General features: G+C 44.8%; 1 protein-coding gene across 5 annotated transcripts in view; it reads left to right on the top strand.

The window, feature by feature from the left end:
- The first annotated feature begins 469 nt into the window (after positions 1–469).
- The window catches only part of Pax8 (paired box 8), a 56,861-nt gene continuing 38,795 nt past the window's right edge, over positions 470–18,535 (top strand). For 4 of the 5 annotated variants that reach the window (XM_021662739.2, XM_060389676.1, XM_060389675.1 and 1 more), the window contains exons 1-2: positions 470–591; positions 936–1,043. In XM_021662739.2, the coding sequence (XP_021518414.1) occupies positions 1,019–1,043 (25 nt within the window). In that variant the 5' untranslated portion in view covers positions 470–591; positions 936–1,018. The remainder of the gene's footprint in view (positions 592–935; positions 1,044–18,535) is intronic. The other variant, XM_021662740.1, reaches the window with a different exon arrangement.

Consider the following 18,535-nt stretch of genomic DNA (forward strand, 5'->3'; position numbering starts at 1 on the left):
GGCATCTGTTCTAGAGAAGGCCACACCAGCAAGTAAGTCCATCTTGTTGCAGCTGCATGAGGGGACTTCTACTGAGACTCATGCCCTCAGCCAGAAGTTCTCACCCAGAAAAGAAAGGGCCCCTTTCCCATGAGCAGGAGCAAAGGAGGTTTGAGGGGTTATCACATAGCAACCTTGAGCTCACTCTGGTGGTCAGCGACCCCAAGAGTTTCCAAAGAACCACATCCCAGGCCCTGAGGCTTTCATCTTCCACTCCCCCAGGACTTCCTGGCCTGCTGAGTTAGGACTCCCTGGCCGCCCTCTCTTCCCTCCGCTGGAAACAGAAGCTCCTGCAAATGTTTCTAACTCCTGAGTCCACTCAGCCATGTCCCCCTTGCAAAATCCTCCCCTTCCTTCACCCCCCTGCACCCAGCCAGCCAATCCGCGGCCTGAGAGCCTCACCAGACACATCTCCCAGGGCCTCGGCGGGATAAAACTGGTTGGCGATGCCAGGTGGATGGGAGCAAACTTCAGAAGGAGGAAGAGACGCCTGGGCCCTGGGCACCCTCAGGGGCAGACCCAGGCAGAAAGGGCCTGAGGCCAGCCGGCCAGGTACGTTGCCTAGGGGCTAGAAGGGAGCTGGTTGGGAAACAGCTGTCCTGTGAGAAAGGAGAGGGTCCCAAGAAGACTAGCAGCCTTTTTCCCTGCCAAGTTTTATGTGGGACAAGGCAGGGACAGTAGAGGGATAGGGTACCTGGGCTGAAGTTTGGGGCTTCCTGGTGCACTCCTAACCATGGGACAGGCACATTCCTTAGGCCAGGCTGAGGGTTGGCCTCACTTTAACCAAAACTCGCCTACTCTTGGCTCTCAAATGGGAGTCAAAAGACCTGGCTTGGGCAGGGGATGTGGGGTTGGGGCCTTGAGTCTCATGCCCTTTGCCCTGGGTCTATACGCAGGGTAGTAGCGTGGCAGCCGACACTGCCAGGACCTGCGTAAGAAAACCGCGAGTGTTCCGCAGGCCGTCAGCGACTCCCCAGCGATGCCTCACAACTCGATCCGATCCGGTAAGGTCCGCAGAGGGGCTGGACCCCGAGCCCTCGCGCCGAGCCGCGCTGGTATGTGAGAGAGCTCACCCTCCAGGCTGGCAGGACCCACCTGTGTGGGGGCATAGCTGGTGGGCGCCTCGGGCCTGGCGCTCTCTCCTCTGGGGACTGCCTGCTGTCCGGTTCTTGGGTCCCCCTGTGTCAGTGTCCGACTGCGCTGTCCTTCCCCGGCCTTGGTTTCTGAGAATTATAGGAAGCAGTGAGGGGTCAAAAGGGTTGTCTTTCTGCACTCCACAACCATCTTGTACAGCATATTAGGGTGAACATTCTGCATGCTTTCAGGCCTTAGGCCAAGTAGATTTTAGACTTGCCGCGACCTCTAATCTTTGGTCTCTGGGTGCACGCAGTTTTTCTCAAGACTCCCCTAGGGTGCCGTGAGCACCTCCCCTCCCTACTCCGTAAGTCTCAGCCCAAAGGAAAAGGAGGATGGGGTCTGCGGTCTTGGAAAGGTTGCGCACTGGATTCCTTCCTACCAGGTTTGAGCCAGGCGGGGACCCACGCTCAGGGCTTCCACTAGTGCAGACTATGCGGGCCGCCAAAAGATCCCAATTTTCCTCCCCACCTGCGTCCCAGCCCAGGGCCTTCAACAGCCCCCAAGCTTCCTTCAGCTGTGCTTGATCGCGGCCGGGGCCAGCGTTTACCCGGGGAAGGACTCCTAGGGTCGAGACTGGCGAGCGCGGTGGGCGCCCGCCACCCGGTCGCACTGCCAGGGCGGATCGCCGGCGGTGATGGATGGAGGCAAGTCTGGCGCGAGGAAAGCGATTTATGGGGCCAGGGCTCATCGCGATCGATTTGGGCCGGCCAAGTGAGAGGAAATCAATATTTCAGATGAATTCTCTGCGAATATGAAGTCGCGCTTAGCAAACGGGACATTTGTTATAATAAGGAGGGTCGGATGCCGCGCACCGCGCGGTTGAGATCTTTATTTGGCCGCCAGGGTCGGGCAGTGCAGCGCAGTCTCTGATCCGAGGGCCCAGACCGCGCAGGAAGGACTCGCCAAACCCCCGGTGCGCGGAAAGGCTTCCCCACCCTTTCGCTGCAGTAAAGCAGTGGAGGATTCCGCAGAATGCTCACTCCCCACCCTCTGCCCCGCTCCGAAAGTGGGGCCTTAGGGGTCTTAGCTCCCTGGCCGACTAGGGCAGCGTCAGGCATCGCGGCGAGGAGAGGTCCGGCGCTGCCCTGGCGCCGCCGGTGAAGCTGCGTGGTGAAGCTGCCTGCCCTCACTGATTTGGCTGCTCCTAGCGTCTCCCTGTGCGGCTTTCCAAGCCCAGGGCAAAATTTTAGCGCCTTCGTCTTTAGACAGACTAATGTGTGCATCGCCCCTGCCCCAGGAGCTGGGTGGTTTCCAGGCCGAGCGGGGTCTCGGGTCTAGCGGCTGCTACCCTCCCTGGCTAAGCTTTTGGCGATTCGGGGTTACTCTGCTTCAATCTCCTCCTGACAAACCTCAAAATGAGGAGGATGAGCGAGTCTCTTCGCAAACGCTGCTTAAGAAATAAGGACGTCAGAATTTCTCCAGATTGGCTTGCTCTTATTCTAAAAACGCTCATTAGAATAAAGTAAAATAAAAGAAGGGAAGACAAAAGGCACAATGACCCTTTACTTCACTCTCTATCAGCAACTGCCCCAGAGGCTGAAAGAAAGGCACTTTTCCCCTCAGCTCAGCTCGCCCTTAGGTTTGAGTGCCTCCCTTTCTGTCTCCAGCCCGCCAGGTATTTTCTGTCTGAGGAAGCCAGAGGAGCATCTTCTCCCTCCTCCAAACAAAAGAAGAAATAAAGCCGCGAAGGAGGGAAAGAGAAAGTTCCTCCTCCATCCATATACAATGATTTTTAAAAAGATGAAAAATACCTAAAGGAACCCCAATAGTTTAAATCTGTCCCGCGTTTCTTTCCTGATCCCTGTGTAGGCAAAGCTGTCTTTCAGATCATTGATTTGACACCATATCCCTTATTTAGAGAGGAATTCCTAGTTGACCCCTCTTTTGTTGTTGTTGTTTTGTTTTTTGTTTTTTTGGTTTTTTTGGTTTTTTTTTTTTTTTTTTTTTGAAAAGCCCATTCTTTAGGTTTAGCGGCTGGTCATCCCATTTCTGCCTGCGGCTGAGTCTGCGGGTGTAAGTTTTCTGTGGAGCAGACGCCAGAGCACAAGAGCCCTCTCAGGTTTTGGCTAGAGCCAAGCTAGGCTCCCTGGTCCAGCCTTCCAGCTCCTCCAGGAAAAGTTTCCTTCGCACTGGCGCCCAGACTGAGACGGCTCACCCCTCAACCTCCACTCTCGTCCCGGGCTAATCTAGTCTTGCAGAAAGATTCTAACATCTTTATAGCTTTATTCTCAAGGATGGTTCGTGCTGTGAGTGAATTATTTTGACATCTGTAGGTCAGCGTTGGGCTGAGTGGTCTGTAAATGAGCAGGATTTTTTGTTGCACCGGGGGACAATATTCTCTCAAGGCAGAAGCTTAAAAAAACATTTGGAAAGATGCGTGAGAAATGATCAATGCCACTTAAATATTAAAATGTAAATAACAGTTTCCACAAAGAAGAGAGTTTGATAAAAAAGCAAGCAGATTGTCATTAATAATAATAATATTAAAAAACTTGTGGAGAACCTCCTTCCATCCTGAAAACATGTCATTCTAGCGGCAAATGAGAAGGTCAAAGGAAAAGATCGCATTTATTGCCATCAAACACCTAAAACTAGTGTCTCCTGGGAGAGAAGTGGAAAAAATTCAGCTGGAAAGGATCTCTTTCTTTCCAGGTTTCTTGCCCGGTTTGCGGGGGGGGGGGGGGAACCAAACCAAACCAAACCAAAAAAACCAAAACAACAACAACAAAAAAAACAACAACACAAGAAAACAAGATAACAACAACAACAATACAAGGTTTTCTTGGGAGATGAACCGGTGTCCGGTAATATAAAAAGGTATTGGGGTTCCTCAATTCATCCTTGTTTCAGGACGGTCTGTCTTCCCACCCTCTGAAAGTTAATTAGGAGATAATTTAGTTGCCTTGTGAATTAGTTTTAAGATAAGTATCTTTTCAAGGGTTGTCACTTTAATTGCCCCACTGATTGATAAGAAGTAATTATTTCTAATTGACACTTTTTTGATGTCTATTGGAAGCATTTATTTGAGACCTTTTTGGAGTAAAAGGAAAGTTAATTAATTTTATCAATATACACCCAAAAGGACTTTGCCTTTTTTTTCTGAACAGGACAAAGGAAACGAATGAAACAAAATAAAAATCAATCCATGGGATTTTAATTATTAAGAATCAAAGGAGATCATCTATTAATATAACAAATCAAAACATCTTATGACAGCGTCAAATCTCTATTTTTAGTGAGTGCAACTATCATGAGCACAAAAATTTCCATGAGTATATTTATTAGCCCTTTGTGCACCTACATTATTTTGGAGCAGGCTCCCTCTGCTTTGTGGTTGTGGGTTTTTTGTTGTCTTTGTTTTGTTTTTCTAAAATCAATGAAACTTGGAATGCTCTGAATAGATAAAATCAGTTTTTTGTTAAGAGGTAATTGTAAGTATGATTTACTAACAGTCATTCTTGCCCTCTGTAATTATTGATGGAGCTGGGTGTAAAGGTGAAACTTTACTTATGGTGGGTGACATGCTGTCTCATACCTAAACCTTGGAGTAAACAGTTTAATCATTGACCTGCAGAACATTTTACTGTGAGAGAGAAAAAGACAGGAAAGAAAAAAAGAGAAAGAAAAGTGAAAAGATGTAGGGAATGGGGAGGTGGTTGGAAGTGACAAAAGTACAGCATTTACTTCAGAAAGGTAGCTCACTACAGGGGAAAATCCCAATTTAAGAGCACATTCTTTTGAACATAAAATCTCTACCACAGCCCCTGAGCCATCCCTAAACACCACCTAAGCGCCTCCTTTCTATGCTAAAAAAGAGGCAAACTCTTGGGCAGCCAGCTGGTTAAGACATTGCCCATCTAGCTATCAAAGTTTTGATTTGAAAAATCTACGAAAAGAAATCAATAAAATGTACACTGTGTTCTAGGAAAATACAAAAAAGGGGGAGGGTGATGTTTTTATTTTGTCCCGAAAGCCCATCTGTTTGCCTGTCTTATAGGCAGATTTGTGACTTATTGACATAAGAAGCTATTCCTGTATTAACCCAACTCTCTCTCTCTTACACACATACACACACACACACACACACACACACACACACAATTGCGCACCTCAGGAAGAGAGGAGTATAATCATGTGAAATATGCTCATCAGGTTAATTTCAGCCAGTGTCTTTTTCAATAATTTATGTGAAAAAAGAAAATCTTCTCTGCTTTTAATTCTGTTTCTTCAAGATTATGTCAAGCTGCAAGAATGAGGAAACATTTCAAATGAAAATGAAATTTAAGACGTACAAACAGCAGATAATATCACATACCAACCTCACTATTAGTGAAACTGGGAAAATATATAAATAATGCAAAAAAATCAGCAAGGGAGAGTTTAGTAATGGAAAATTCCCCTGCAATTAAATGAAACAGTAATTTAGTGGAGATATGCCTGAATGAATTAGCATTTATTAATTGGCTTTCATAAAAACAATGTGTGTGTGAGAAAGGGTAGTGTAGAAATTATAGATTCTCTGCAGGAAGAGTTGCTCAAATGTTTATATCAAATTATGTCCTTATCACATTCTTTCTTTGTGTTTGTGAAAATTTTGAGTTCTTTTACTGGCAAGTTTCACCTGTATGTAAAGAGCTTGCAGGAAGGGAAACCCCTTCTAGGGCAGAAAGAACGAAGTTGCTCCCCCTCTTTTATTGGTACATTTCTAAACAGGAAAACAAGGAGGTGCCTAATGGTGTATTTGGCTCCACTTTGCTTAGGAACATCCAAATCAGGTCTACAAAGATAACCTACCTACTCTGGGGAACAGCTAACCAAGGTAGAGAAGGCTGCTTTGTGGTTTCAGCCCTTACCCAGATTGCCAGAGCATCCTCCCGGCTCAGGCAGGAACTGTAGTTTGTAATGTCAACAGGGAGCTTGCCAGAGTTGACTGGTGTGGATGTGTGTACTTGCTCTCACCAGCTCTCAGCATTTTAAAGCCATTCTATCAGTCCAAGAAGTGCCAGGGTTCTCAGCTGGGCTGCAACGCTTTGGGTTCTGAGATTCTGAGAATAAGGAAGACAAAAGATAAAAAAGACAGTTGTGTTTGTTGGAGAGAGAGAGAAAGAGAGAGTTTTAAAAGGAGGAAGTAGGGAATGAATGAGTCCCTGTTTAAGACTGAAGATTATTTTGCCTTTTAGTTGATACACTGGTATATGCTTCCCCTCTTGAGTTTCTCCTTCCTTCAGAAGTAAAACTTCAAGGTCCAAAACACATTCTAAGAGAATGTACACCCCCCTTCCCATGCCATGGTTGTTTTCTCCTGGATTCAGGTGCCAATGCCTTCCTTAGCCCAGGTTCTTTGGGAGAAGGGAGTCAAAGCATATGAAACGTGTTCAAAGGCTGTTTCTAAGGCAATGTTAGATGGGTTGCTTTGAGGTTAAAAAGTACAAAGAACAACTGTCAGGGGGTTCTGGGCTCCTGAAAGCTGAACCAATCCCAGCTGCTCCGCCCACTAGAGTAAACCTGGAATGTAATGTCTAAAGCCAAACAGGTGGGAAAGTGTGTCAAACTGTTTTTCATCTGCACTAACAATGCTTTAAAGTACATTTGTGAGGAGAGATGACTATTTTTGCATGTACGGAGTCAGGCTAATAAGCCTACTTGGATTTCCAAAGGCCCTTCAGACCACTCCCATGACTCCATGGGAACATGACAATCAGGTTTATTATACAGGGACTAGAAAAAAAAAATCTTCCTGGTAAGGTTTTTGGGTAAACCCTTTATTCAAGTCACTGAATGCTGGCTTTGCCTTGACTGTAGATCTTTCCTTAGGAATGGGATCTGGGTAGAAACCAGCAAGCATCTTTGTTCAAGGATAAGGATAGGAAAGTTCAGGTGTCCCTCACAAACTAGTAGGTCTCTTTTCTGCATTAATTTCTAAAGATCTCATTCCATAGTACTAAATGTCATGTAAGATGCCAAAGAGTATGTCTAGGCTATGCATAGCCTTTCTGTAGCCCCCTCCTCCCTTTTTCCAGCAGTGCTGCTTTTATAGCCAAAGGAGAATAAGTCCCCAGAAACCAAACTTACTCTGGTGTTTAGTGCCAGGAAGCTGAGGTTTTCATCTGAGGACTGTTACAGGTGTGGCCCTGTGCTGAGAGCAGGTACACCTATCTTCTCATTTCATTCTCATGACTTCGCCTGGCAGGTATTGCATGGATATTTCTATAGAAATGAAGGGAACTCACGGCCAAAGAGGCAGGTTTCAATCCATTTCCTTTCCACTTCAAATCTAGCTCATCAAAATTCTGTAGCAGTAGACGAATGATCCTCACTTGCAAACTTGATAGAAACTCAGCCAGAGCACTAAGAAGCTCCAGTGCCTGTACCGGCAGGAACTGCTAGACCTTTCGCTCTGTCAGCTTGCTTGTCTCAGCCGTGTCCCCAGTCTCCAGCACTTGACTAAAATGTGTTTGCTGTCGTGTACTTCTCCGTCTTCCCACCTGTGAAGTGAGGGTTTAGTTCTCCCTGCACCTCTTGAAAGTCGCTGGGGAGAAGGAGGTGTCAATCATTAGCTAAAGCAAGGGGAGAGCATTCTTTTAGCACATTCTTCCAAAACTATCACCACATCTCCTTCTGTCCCGAGGAAGTGCCATCCTTGGGCACGTTAGGAAGTTAAAACCCACAGGAAACTAAATTCCCTCTCTTAGCATCTCAAAACCACATTCAGTCCGAGTGCTTCGGTTTATTTCAGAAATGGTGCATGAGTATCTGTAATCAAAACAGCCTTGGTGTATCCAGAAAGGCCTCCCTACTTTGCCAGGGACTAGCACTGGGTATCCAATGTCCTGGCCACGTAGCCAGGAGTGGTAGAGACACTGGGACACTGGGCACTGGGGCAGTTCCTCCAAGTTAAGTTTTGTTTCCCCTGCAGCTTCCTGGGGTCTCTCTCTCTCTTTCTCTCTCTCTCCCTCTCTTGAGCTCAAAGCCAAGGCTCTGCTCCTTTGGAGACTCTACAGAGTTTTCCTTCTAAGTTAGCTCAAAATAGGATTCATTTTAATGTCTTCATTTAACTTCTGAGATGGCTACATTTTGTGATGTTTTGATTTATGCAGAGAAACAGAAAGAAAGTGTATAACCCACATCTTTAGCTCCTACCCCTTCTCTCTGACTCCCCTCTCTTCTTTTTCTCCCCTTCCCCCATCTCCCTATTTCCCTTTCTACATCTCTCTTTCACCCCCTCTCTCTTGCTCTCTCTGTCTTCAGCCACAATGGCCACTGGTTTTGTCTTTTTCACTTGTTTTTCTAAATGGCCTTGGAGTGACCTGGCAGTTAGTGCTAATTAGTCTGCTGGGACATATTGTCACTGTCAGAACAGGCCAGCAGACACGGGTCTGGCTGAATGATGCATCTAAGAAAGAAATGGCTTAATCTGCTGTCATCCTGTGAACTGTGTGTTTGCACACACCCAGCCCTCTGTGTTGTAATTTTTATTCTCTGGTGTCTCCAATATCTGAGAAAAACCCACATCCCTGTGAGGTGTCAAGAGGGTGAAGGACTTCCGAAATGACTGTGAAGCCACAATCCTATTCCAGCCTCCCACCACCAAAGACCCTGTTCTGTAAGCAGCAGGAGGGGGCTAAGCCTGGAGGCTTTGTTCTTGACCTGGGGCCTTGCTGTTTTCTCTCTGTGTGACCTTAGGCAAGTCTGTTGTCTCTTTGGGTTTGATTATTTTCTCTATATGAAATTGGGAAACACTTTAAGGCTTCTAGAAAGCCATGTATGAAAAACCAGTGTTCAAATGAATATATATATATATATTTTTTTTTCAAAAGAAATTGTTATTCTGACTATGACACAGAGTGGCTACTCAAGATTTTTTGGTTTTGTTTTTTTTTTACTTTTTTTTTTTTTAAAGAGACTTATGTAGTCCAGGTAGCAGAAGATAGCATAAACTTCTGATGCGTTTGCCTCTATCTCCTGAATTACAAACATGAGCCACCACTACTGCATTACAAGGTGCTGGGGATCAAATCTGAGGATTCCTGAATGCCAGGCAAACCCTCTAAAAATTGGACTACATCATTACCCAAAGCAACAAATAAGTAAGTAAATAAATAAGGAAGGAAATAAATAAGTTTGAAAAATACTTTTTACAATATGGCCATCAGGAAATGAAGTGTAGAGGCTACATTTTCAGATATCCAATTGTTTTATGCAGATTATCCTAAACATCAAACGGATAACTTGAAACCCAGAACTGAAACTTTGTTCTTCGTAGATTTAGGAGAGACCTCTCTATATTTCACTTGGATGAAACAGTAGGCCCATCCCACAGGGGTGTTGAGATGAAATAAAAAGCTACTTGGGCAATGTTGACTAAGATCCCCACAGTCACTGTCAGCTGTTACGCTGTGCTAGCTAGAAACCTATTTCTTGCTTCTTTTACAAGAAAACCCCGTAGTAGCAGGAGCACTGAAATGTGTGCGCTCTGTACTTTAGGTTGAAATCAAAACAGTCCAGGGCAGCGGCTCTCACCTCATGGGTCACAATCCCTTTGACCAACCTCTGTCTCCAAGGATATCTGCAGGATTACAGTTAGGAAGTGGCAACAAAAGTAACTTTATGGTGGGGGGGAGGGTCTGCTACAACATGAGAGACTGTATTAAAGGGCCGCAGCATTAGGAAGGCTTGATGGGATCTGCCTGAGAGCTCTGGTGGGTCTGCAGTTATGCTATGTGTGCAGCTAAGTCAGGGCATGCAAACACTTGCCTTGGAAACTTGTTTTTAGTGCAGAACCATACCATTTAGTCTTTAGCAGTTAAAAATCACCTATTTTCTGATTTCTTCCCCCCCCCCTTTTTTAACCACCTCCTTCTCTATCCATCTCCGTCTTAAATTTTCCTGCTTTGTGTAATAATAATCTAGTTTGAGCCTGATGGCAAACCCTGGTTGATATTTAAGTCGTAGTAACTGAACACTAATTGCTGACTTCAGCTTGGCTTTGCTTCTTCGTCCTAACACTGACTTTCTTGAGAAGCCTCAGAATGGAGGTGACAGTTGTGAGTGACCCCTCCATACTCACAGATCCATCTTGCAATGAGCACCTGATTTTTAACTCAGATGGAAACGAGGAGGAGGATGTCGGCAAGAAACAGCAGTAGAGTCAATCTAGAAAGCAGCTGGAATCTGAGAACCAGCACTTTATTTCAGCTTAACTAGCCTATATGACGTGCCACCTACCATGTTCAGGGCACTATGCCAGCAAAGGTGACATTGGTGGCCAGGAGAAGAAAACGTGAATGACTGGGCTTTCCTCATGAAGAGATGAGACACTACTCAGGGCAGGGAAATGGAGTCTTATGAATCCCTTTACAGAGAACAGACCCATGTACCAGGAGGGGGAGTGAGCAGACCGAGCAGTTCAGGGGCAGGACAAGGACAAACACTGTCAAATAGGTCATTTATCTTGAACAACCACCAGAGAGAAACCACATCATCATGGCTGACATATAAACCTCTGGGGTCTGGTAGTCCCTGAAGCACTCTGCTCCAGAAAGGTAGCCTGGAAGCCTGGATAGGACCAGCAAGCTACAGGCAAGTCTACACTGGAGTTTCATCTCCATTTGAATGGACATCTCAGAATGAGACAGAATTATAGGTGCCAGGATCATGGACAGATGCCCACTTCTGCAGAGCTAAAATGCTAGATGCTGTTTGCTGTCAGGGGTCCTTTGCCTGGGAACAACTGAGGCTCAGGAGCACTTCTGGCTCCTGCCCACGCTGTGATGTTTTATTTCATTTCTCTAGAAGTTGTTCTCTGCATAATGCAGTGTAGACACAATTGTACCAACCTCTGATTGTTTACAGACTATTTGTGTGGTGTGTTTGTCAATCTGCCCCACATTGACAGCACCTATCTTGAGTCTAGAAAACCTACGTTTCCCTTTGATAGAAGATAAAGGGATTCTTAAAAGGCTGGCCTCTAGGGTCATGCATGCCTAGCTTTGAAGCTCTTCCCAACTGCTTATATTATGTGAGCTCAGGAACTCTTTATTTTGTCAATCAATTGGGACTCACTGGCCCTGCCTCAAAGGGTTGACATGTACGTAAAGCACTTGCTGCCTATATTTGAGCCATCTATCCTCAGCAGACCCACCACCGCCTATAACCTTTCCAGGATACTCTCTTCCTCCCCAATTCCCCCAAGAAATCTTAGTGCTGTGCTTTTTATGGCCATTTGTAGTCTACTTTGCTTAGGGGTGTTTATCTTTTGTGACACCTACATTCTAGGCTTGAGTTGCTTGAGGATCTGTCAGGATACCCACACACAGACTCCAAGAGCTTCATAGGATTTAATAGTTTCAGTAACTATTCCGATTGGTCCGAGGAGTGTTGAGGTCTAGGGGAGTCACAGATGAGGCCTTGACATCACAGTGTACCAACAGGGGACTGAAGGTTTGAACACTTGGATCCAGGCCTTACAGTCCTTGTGGTAGATCAGGGGATCCTTCTCTCAGTGTCTTTGTGGAACACCCTAAAGTGGAGTATGGGTGGATTAGAAGCTTTAAGATGAGAGAGAGAGAGAGAGAGGAAGAGAGAGAGATGAAGAGGGAGAGAGAGAGAGAGGAAGAGAGAGAGATGAAGAGGGAGGGAGAGAGAAAGAGGGAGGGAGAGAGAAAGAGAGAGAGAGAGAGAGAGAGAGAGAGAGAGAAAGAGAGAAAGAAAGAAAGAGAAAGTTGTTTGTGGCCTGTTCTGAGTGAGCAGGATTTAGAAAATGGAAAGAAAGGACCTCCCTCACAGGCTTAAGTCCAGTGAGAGCTTTGGAGGCACATATCAACACACACACACTTGATACACACCTAATACAGGAACATACTCATATAACCAGGCCTGGAACTAGAGAGAGGTATAAAGGTGCACAAGCCACTTTCTTGTGGGCTCATGCAAGGGATTGGGCAGTTCTGAGAAGGAGTGAGTGGCTACTTAAATTTTGTAGTCTGAACACCTGGCCATTTCCAGTTTAGTCCTCTGTCTCATATACACACTCTCATCTATTGGCAGATTTACATATGGACAAGTACTACCTTCTTACACACATAAATACACTGGGAATAAGACTTTATAATGCTTAGTCCTAGAACTACAGGTAATAAATGGGACAGAGATGCCCCTCTGCTCTCAGAGCCCGGTTATGTCCTAGTTGAATCCACAGTTGTAAGGAAGTGATAATAGATCAAGTGGGAAAGTAGGATCCAAGCTACCCAGGGCCTCTGCTCTGCACTGTGGGCTCATTTACGCATGGGGAAATAGCCCATACCACCTTGTTTTTGTAGCATATGGTTTCAGATCTGAGTAGATAGTGTATCCAGCCATGTCCTGCTTCCCTGAGCCCAGTCCCTTATGAAGTTAAAGAACATGGATGGTCATGGAGGTTCAGCAGACACTCCTGGACTCAGTATTATTTTTGTCAGCTGAGGCTCAGGGACAGGAGATCATCTGCGCCTCTGACATCACTAGGCCCCTGGAGTTCACGATAAATCTTCTTTGATTTGGATAAAGTTACTCATGGTAATTTCTGAAGGACTTATTTTCACAGAATCCAGCTGTTTTTGGATCCTGAGGATGAAAGCTTGCGGGCACATTGTTCAGAAGACACCATCATCTCTAACATTCTGCTCTGGCTTAGAATTCTGGAGCAGTTCTTCCCCTTGAGGCCCTTTGGCACTCTTCCCAAGCCCAATGCACATATACATCCAAACTTTCACAGGTGTCTGTTGGTCAGAATCTGAAAGGGAACAGAGAAAGTTATGAACATGTGAGACCAAGCATGTTGCAACACCCACCAGAATGGTGTCTGTGGTTATTGCAAACAATACGGTTTTACTCAGTGGACAAATAGTTACTACTTTTTGTGGTTCTCAAACAACATTTTCTTGCAGGTGAGCACATGCATACAGCAACACCTAAAGTACTAGCAGGAAGCAGTGCATCTGTAGACAAAACAGCTTCGAGTTGAAGGTGTAGGTTTTCTACTTAGGAACTTCTATGTCTGTTCTTTGGGGCCCAGGATCTAGAATCTGATTTAGCATTCCTGTCAAGCTCACTGCTTCAAGGTGTTTGTTGCAGAACAATCTGACTCTCCTGGTCTAATACATTTCAGAATAGCTGGCACTGGTGTGAAGGGGAACTTGTCTGATGTCCACAAAGAGGTTATGCTTCTCTAGTTACATGAAATAATGGGATCCACATGCATGTGCTTCCATCTTTTATAAAAGCATCTCTACACCTATTCACTCTCTGACTTTGACAACCTTTGCTTTGCTCTTTTGGCTGCCTGGGGCAAGCTCTGCAAATCCATCAGCATGCCCATTGGCATTTAATTCCATTGCCCAAATGTTCACAGTATGCTTTTACCTGATTCCATATTCCGTGGCCATGCAAACCCTGGGTTTTAATTCTAAATTATTTTAAGCAGGATTATCATTAAAGTATTCAGTTAAATAAGTAAATACTTACCAAGCCCTTCAGTGTGGTAGGCATGAAGGTAGGCTTAGTGGCTCTTGCTGGGTCAGGACAAAGCTACCAAAGGGGACACAGCCTCAGCAGCAGGACTCATCCTTCTCAGCCTCTCAGTCCCTGATGAGGGCAGAGGGTCCAAGGCTGCCATAGGCAGTATTCTTTTTTTAAATTAAATTTTTATTTTTTAATAATAGTTACAGTTTATTAACTTTGTATACCAGCTGTAGCCCCCTCCCTCATACCCTTCCAATACCATACACTCTCTCTCATCTCCTCCCTGTCCCTCTAAGTCCATGATAGAGGAGGTCCTCCTCCCCTTCCATCTGATCCTGGCCTATCAGGTCTCACCAGGCCTGGCTGCTCTGTGGCCTTTGGGCAGAGTGCAGGGCATCATATGGAAGAAGGGGGGTTAGTATGACCTGGAGAGGACATGAGCTCTACAAGAACTAAATATATCTGGGTATAGGGGTCTTTTCTGAGACTGTTTCTCCATCCAAGGACCATGTATGGCTATAACCTAGAACCCCTGCTCGGATGTAGCCCATGGCAGCTCAGTATCCAAGTGGTTTCCTTAGTAAGAAGAACAGGGACTGTTCCTGACATGAACTCGATGGCTGGCTCTTTGATCCCCTCCCCGAGGGAGGGGAAGTATTCTTAAGACTCGATCTCTCTGCCATCATGCTGACATTCCAGAGACAGAAAAGCAAAGTGGACTTTCATCTACAGCCAACGACAGGAGAGGCTTCAGTCCAGACAGTTGCAAAATGCTGAGCAGGAGGGGAACTAAGGTCTGACATGGGTGTAGCTGAAGGAGGGCCAGAGGTTAAATCTCACAAGGTAGCCCAAGCAGAGGTCCTTGTGAAGGCACTAGAAATGGGAATATGAAAGATGAATAGGGGCTAGAGCAGCTTTGTGGAACTTAAAGCTGGGCTGGGATGTTCATTCTTGTCTGCCTTCAGAAAGTCTGCTTACATTTGCCTAACCTGTTCATAAAACTTCCGTCCTGCCTGGTTGACTTCAGGTTTCTGTGTTTGGCACTTTTCATGTACTTTTCCCCTGTCTCTTGCCAGAGTCTGTTAGACATTGTGATATTTTTATTAAGGGAACAGCTGTGGCAGTAAGTTTTGATAGCTAGATTATTCACATTAATAAAATGTTTTGATTTCTCTCCTCTCCTGGCCCCATTCCAGAGAAACTTAGCCTGGTGATTTTCCAAAAATAATCTAGGAGTCTTGCTGGTACTTCCTTTTAATCCAATCATTAACAGTTTTTTGTTGTTTGTTTTTTGTTTAAGTCAACTGCTAGTGCAGGATCTGAGAAGACACCTACCACCTTACCCACCGAAGTTCCCAGTATTTTTGTATGCAAACCCATGTTTCAGCAAACTAGTCATTGTTTACAAAACACGCACATGTGTATTCCCACTGTGGGCTTTGCCCATTCAGTGCCAGACCCATGGTCACCATTCCCCCTCCTACAAAACCTTGTTCAAGTTCCACCCCTTTCGGTGAGACTCTCTCAGATGCCCTCAGACTTTAATGACTCCCATCTGACTTCCCATTTTATCTGCTCTGTTCACTCTCCAGTATTCAGCTCCTGTTACCAACATCTTTTAGCTTTTTACTGGGATGTTTTGTCTCTGAGCTAGCTGAAAGTAAAAGTCCTTTTAAACTTCTCCGTTTCCCAGCACATTGTACAGAATCTTATAGAATGAATATCTGTGAATATATGTTAACTTTCACTTAATTCTCCAATGACACGTTTTATTGTTGTAGTAACTAACTGGTTTTTCCAATGTGATGCATACCTTATTCTTTCTACATGATATGATGTAATTACTTTTTAATTTTCTTTATAATAAATGACAATCATGAGACTAAGGAAACAAGAAATGTGGTTTTGTGGAGGACCTGCTGCAGTTACCAAAGATGGAGTTGCCCCACTAGCATACCTCCTTAGTTCTGGGGAGGTCAAATTCAGGGTAGCCAGGTTGGACCACAAAGACAACTAGAAGTTGCAAACATAGGCAGACATTGGTAGTTCTGACCCAGGAACCTGCCTGATAGATATAAGCTGCTTGGCAGGATGACTAGTTATATTAAAGATAAGCACTTCTGTGAGGATGGAGGGTTTCTAGATTTCTGTAGCCTGAGAGTAAAAACAAAAACAAAAACAAACAAGAGACTCTGGTCAATACCTGGCATGGAGATGTGTGCCAAGTGATTAGTAAGAACTCGCCAGTTCAAAGGTGCTGCCTCCTCCTCCTTCTCCCCATCTTTCTCTCTTCTCCCTGTCTTGCCTTCATTTTTCTTTTCTCCATTTTTCAGGTTCTTTTTTTTCACCCTCCCAGCTATATTCTTCACACTAACAGGGATTTTTTTTTCAGTAAGTCGCTGCTACAGTGTACATGTTGATTTGAGTCCAAAGATTCATGTACTAGAGGCTTAGTGTATGTGATGGTTAACCTTCATTGTCAACTCAACTGACTTTAGAATCACCATGAAAATACATGTCTGAAAGATTTGGCTGAAGAAGGAAGAGGCACTCCGAAAGTAGGTGGCACCACCCTTATGGGGGTCCAGGACCCATAAAAAGAAGAAAGCAAGTTGAGTACAAGAGAACACTCATGTCTGTTTAGTGACTATGAGCACAGCATGGCAAGACATCTCATATTCCTGCCTTCCACATCATGATGGACTATATCTTCTAACTGTGAACCAAAATAAATCCCTCTTGCTTTTTTTTTCACAGCAATTAAAAAATAACTAATATATCCTCAAGTGTAATGGTATTGAGTAGTGATGGGACCATTGGAGATGGAACCAGAGAACAGTAATCAGCTCTTCTGTGCACTCCATGCTTGTTTCAGGAGTGAGTTAGGCATGGTCTGGTGCTTTGTATTCAGATGGTAATTGCTTGTGCCTCCCCTCCTCCCAGATTCTGACTGTTCTAAGAGCAAACCCTCACTGTAACCTTGCCTCCAAAATTATCCCTGACTGGCCAATGAAGTGCTGACACTGGGCTGAGTGGAAGAGAGGGTGCAGAGGTTTGAAGTCTTGGAGGAGAAAAGGATCTCAGGAGGAGAGGGGAAGAAAGGTGCAGGAGAGAAGGAGAATGGACTGGTTTGAGAGAAGATACTAATGCATGTATTGGGGACTATGGGTGGGAAGCTGATAGTGGGGGAGTAGATAAGATTATACTCAGCTCTGTGCTTAGCTTTGAATAAATCATAGTCTCTATGTGTGATTATTTGGAAAAATTGCTGGTTGAAGAGTCACTAAGACTTTGCTAATAATATGAATGAATATTAATTATAGTCATACAATAGGACCACTCCTGTTTTATGGGTTAGTGTTTCAGGAAGGTTGGTTATATAATAGAGGTTACAACTCAAGGCTACTTCATGAGTTTGGCATCTTCTGCACGTACCCTGGTAGGGACCCTATCTAATATGAAGCAAGAGAAGGGATTATGCTGGGGCTTTGTTGCACCAATTCACTGATGCTCTTCTGTGAAAGAAAAACAATCCTACCACAAGAAGGAAGGATCAAGAATGAAGACCAGAGTGGCAGCTTGGCAGGGAGACAGTAATGCCAGTATATGTGGGTGTCATTTTTAAGAGTTTTTCCCAAGAGTCTTGCTTGATGTAAGGAAGGTGGTGGTACATGTAATTCATAGTGACTGGCTCAAAAAGCCTTAAGGTTTGGTAACATAGTAAAGTTTATTAATGTGTATGTTTCTCAAGGGTAAGACCTTCATCTATTCTGAAGCCTTTTAACACATGTTAACGTCTCCCAGAATACTATCAGAGAGTGAGAACTCATTGAATTGAAATCTAACTAATTAAAAATTGTTTTAATATCAACTCATTTTCTAAAAAAACAACATTAATAGCCACTAGCCTCTGAACCCGGGGTGGGAGGATGGGATGAGGGAGCTGGAAGTCAAAATAAGTTCTCAGAAGGTATCTGACGTTGGCTATGTCCATCAGAAATTTCCACCATCTCCCAGGCCAGGTGTTTGGTACCAAGAATCCACAGGCCTCAGGAAGTTCCGGGGGAGGAGCCAGAGGAAAGACCTTTAAGCTACCTTCCAGGACCCTGGAAGTCTAGCTGCAAGTTCATGTTTAGTCAATTAATTAATAATTTTGGTTCATAGTTCTTTCTATTTGACAGAGTAGATATAAACTCTGAGGAACCACCAGAAAATCTTTTTAAGGACCCAGGATCAGGGACACTATGCCAAATCTTCTTCTCAAGGGTGGCTAGTGAGTAGTAAGGGTGAAGGAGGGTTCTGCTCTCCAGATGGAGCCTACACAATCAGGGGAACTGCTGCAGCTGCCTCTGAAGTCTTTGTGTCCAGGAAGAAAGCCTGGATCATGAGCTTCAGATGGGGGCCTCTGGAGAGGCAAGGCTGGCAAGGAGAGAGCTTCTGAACTTTGCTCCTGGTAGCTTCTTTCCTTAGGCCAGAGTGCAGTGTGTAGATCAGCCACATCCAGAATCATAGCCACAGAGGGCCTTCATTCACATCCTTAGCAAGGTGAAGTAACACACTTATTTTAAAAATGATTTATTTATTTTTATTTCAAGCTCATTGGTGTTTTGCCTACATATATATCTGTGTGAGGGTGCCAGATCTCCTGGAGCTGGAATTATAGACAGTTGTGAGTGGACATGTGGGTTCTGGGAATTGAATCTAGGTCCTCTGGAAAAGCAGCTAGTGCTCTTAACTATTGAGCCATTTCCCTAGCCCCCAGTAACACATGCTTATTGCTCAAGAAACTGCCAAATCTTAGCCATATGGAGAAAGTTGCCCATCTACTGCTTAGCCTACTAATAAAATATATGGGACATAA

This window comes from Meriones unguiculatus, chromosome 8 (assembly GCF_030254825.1).
Source record: "Meriones unguiculatus strain TT.TT164.6M chromosome 8, Bangor_MerUng_6.1, whole genome shotgun sequence".
NCBI lineage: Eukaryota > Metazoa > Chordata > Mammalia > Rodentia > Muridae > Meriones > Meriones unguiculatus.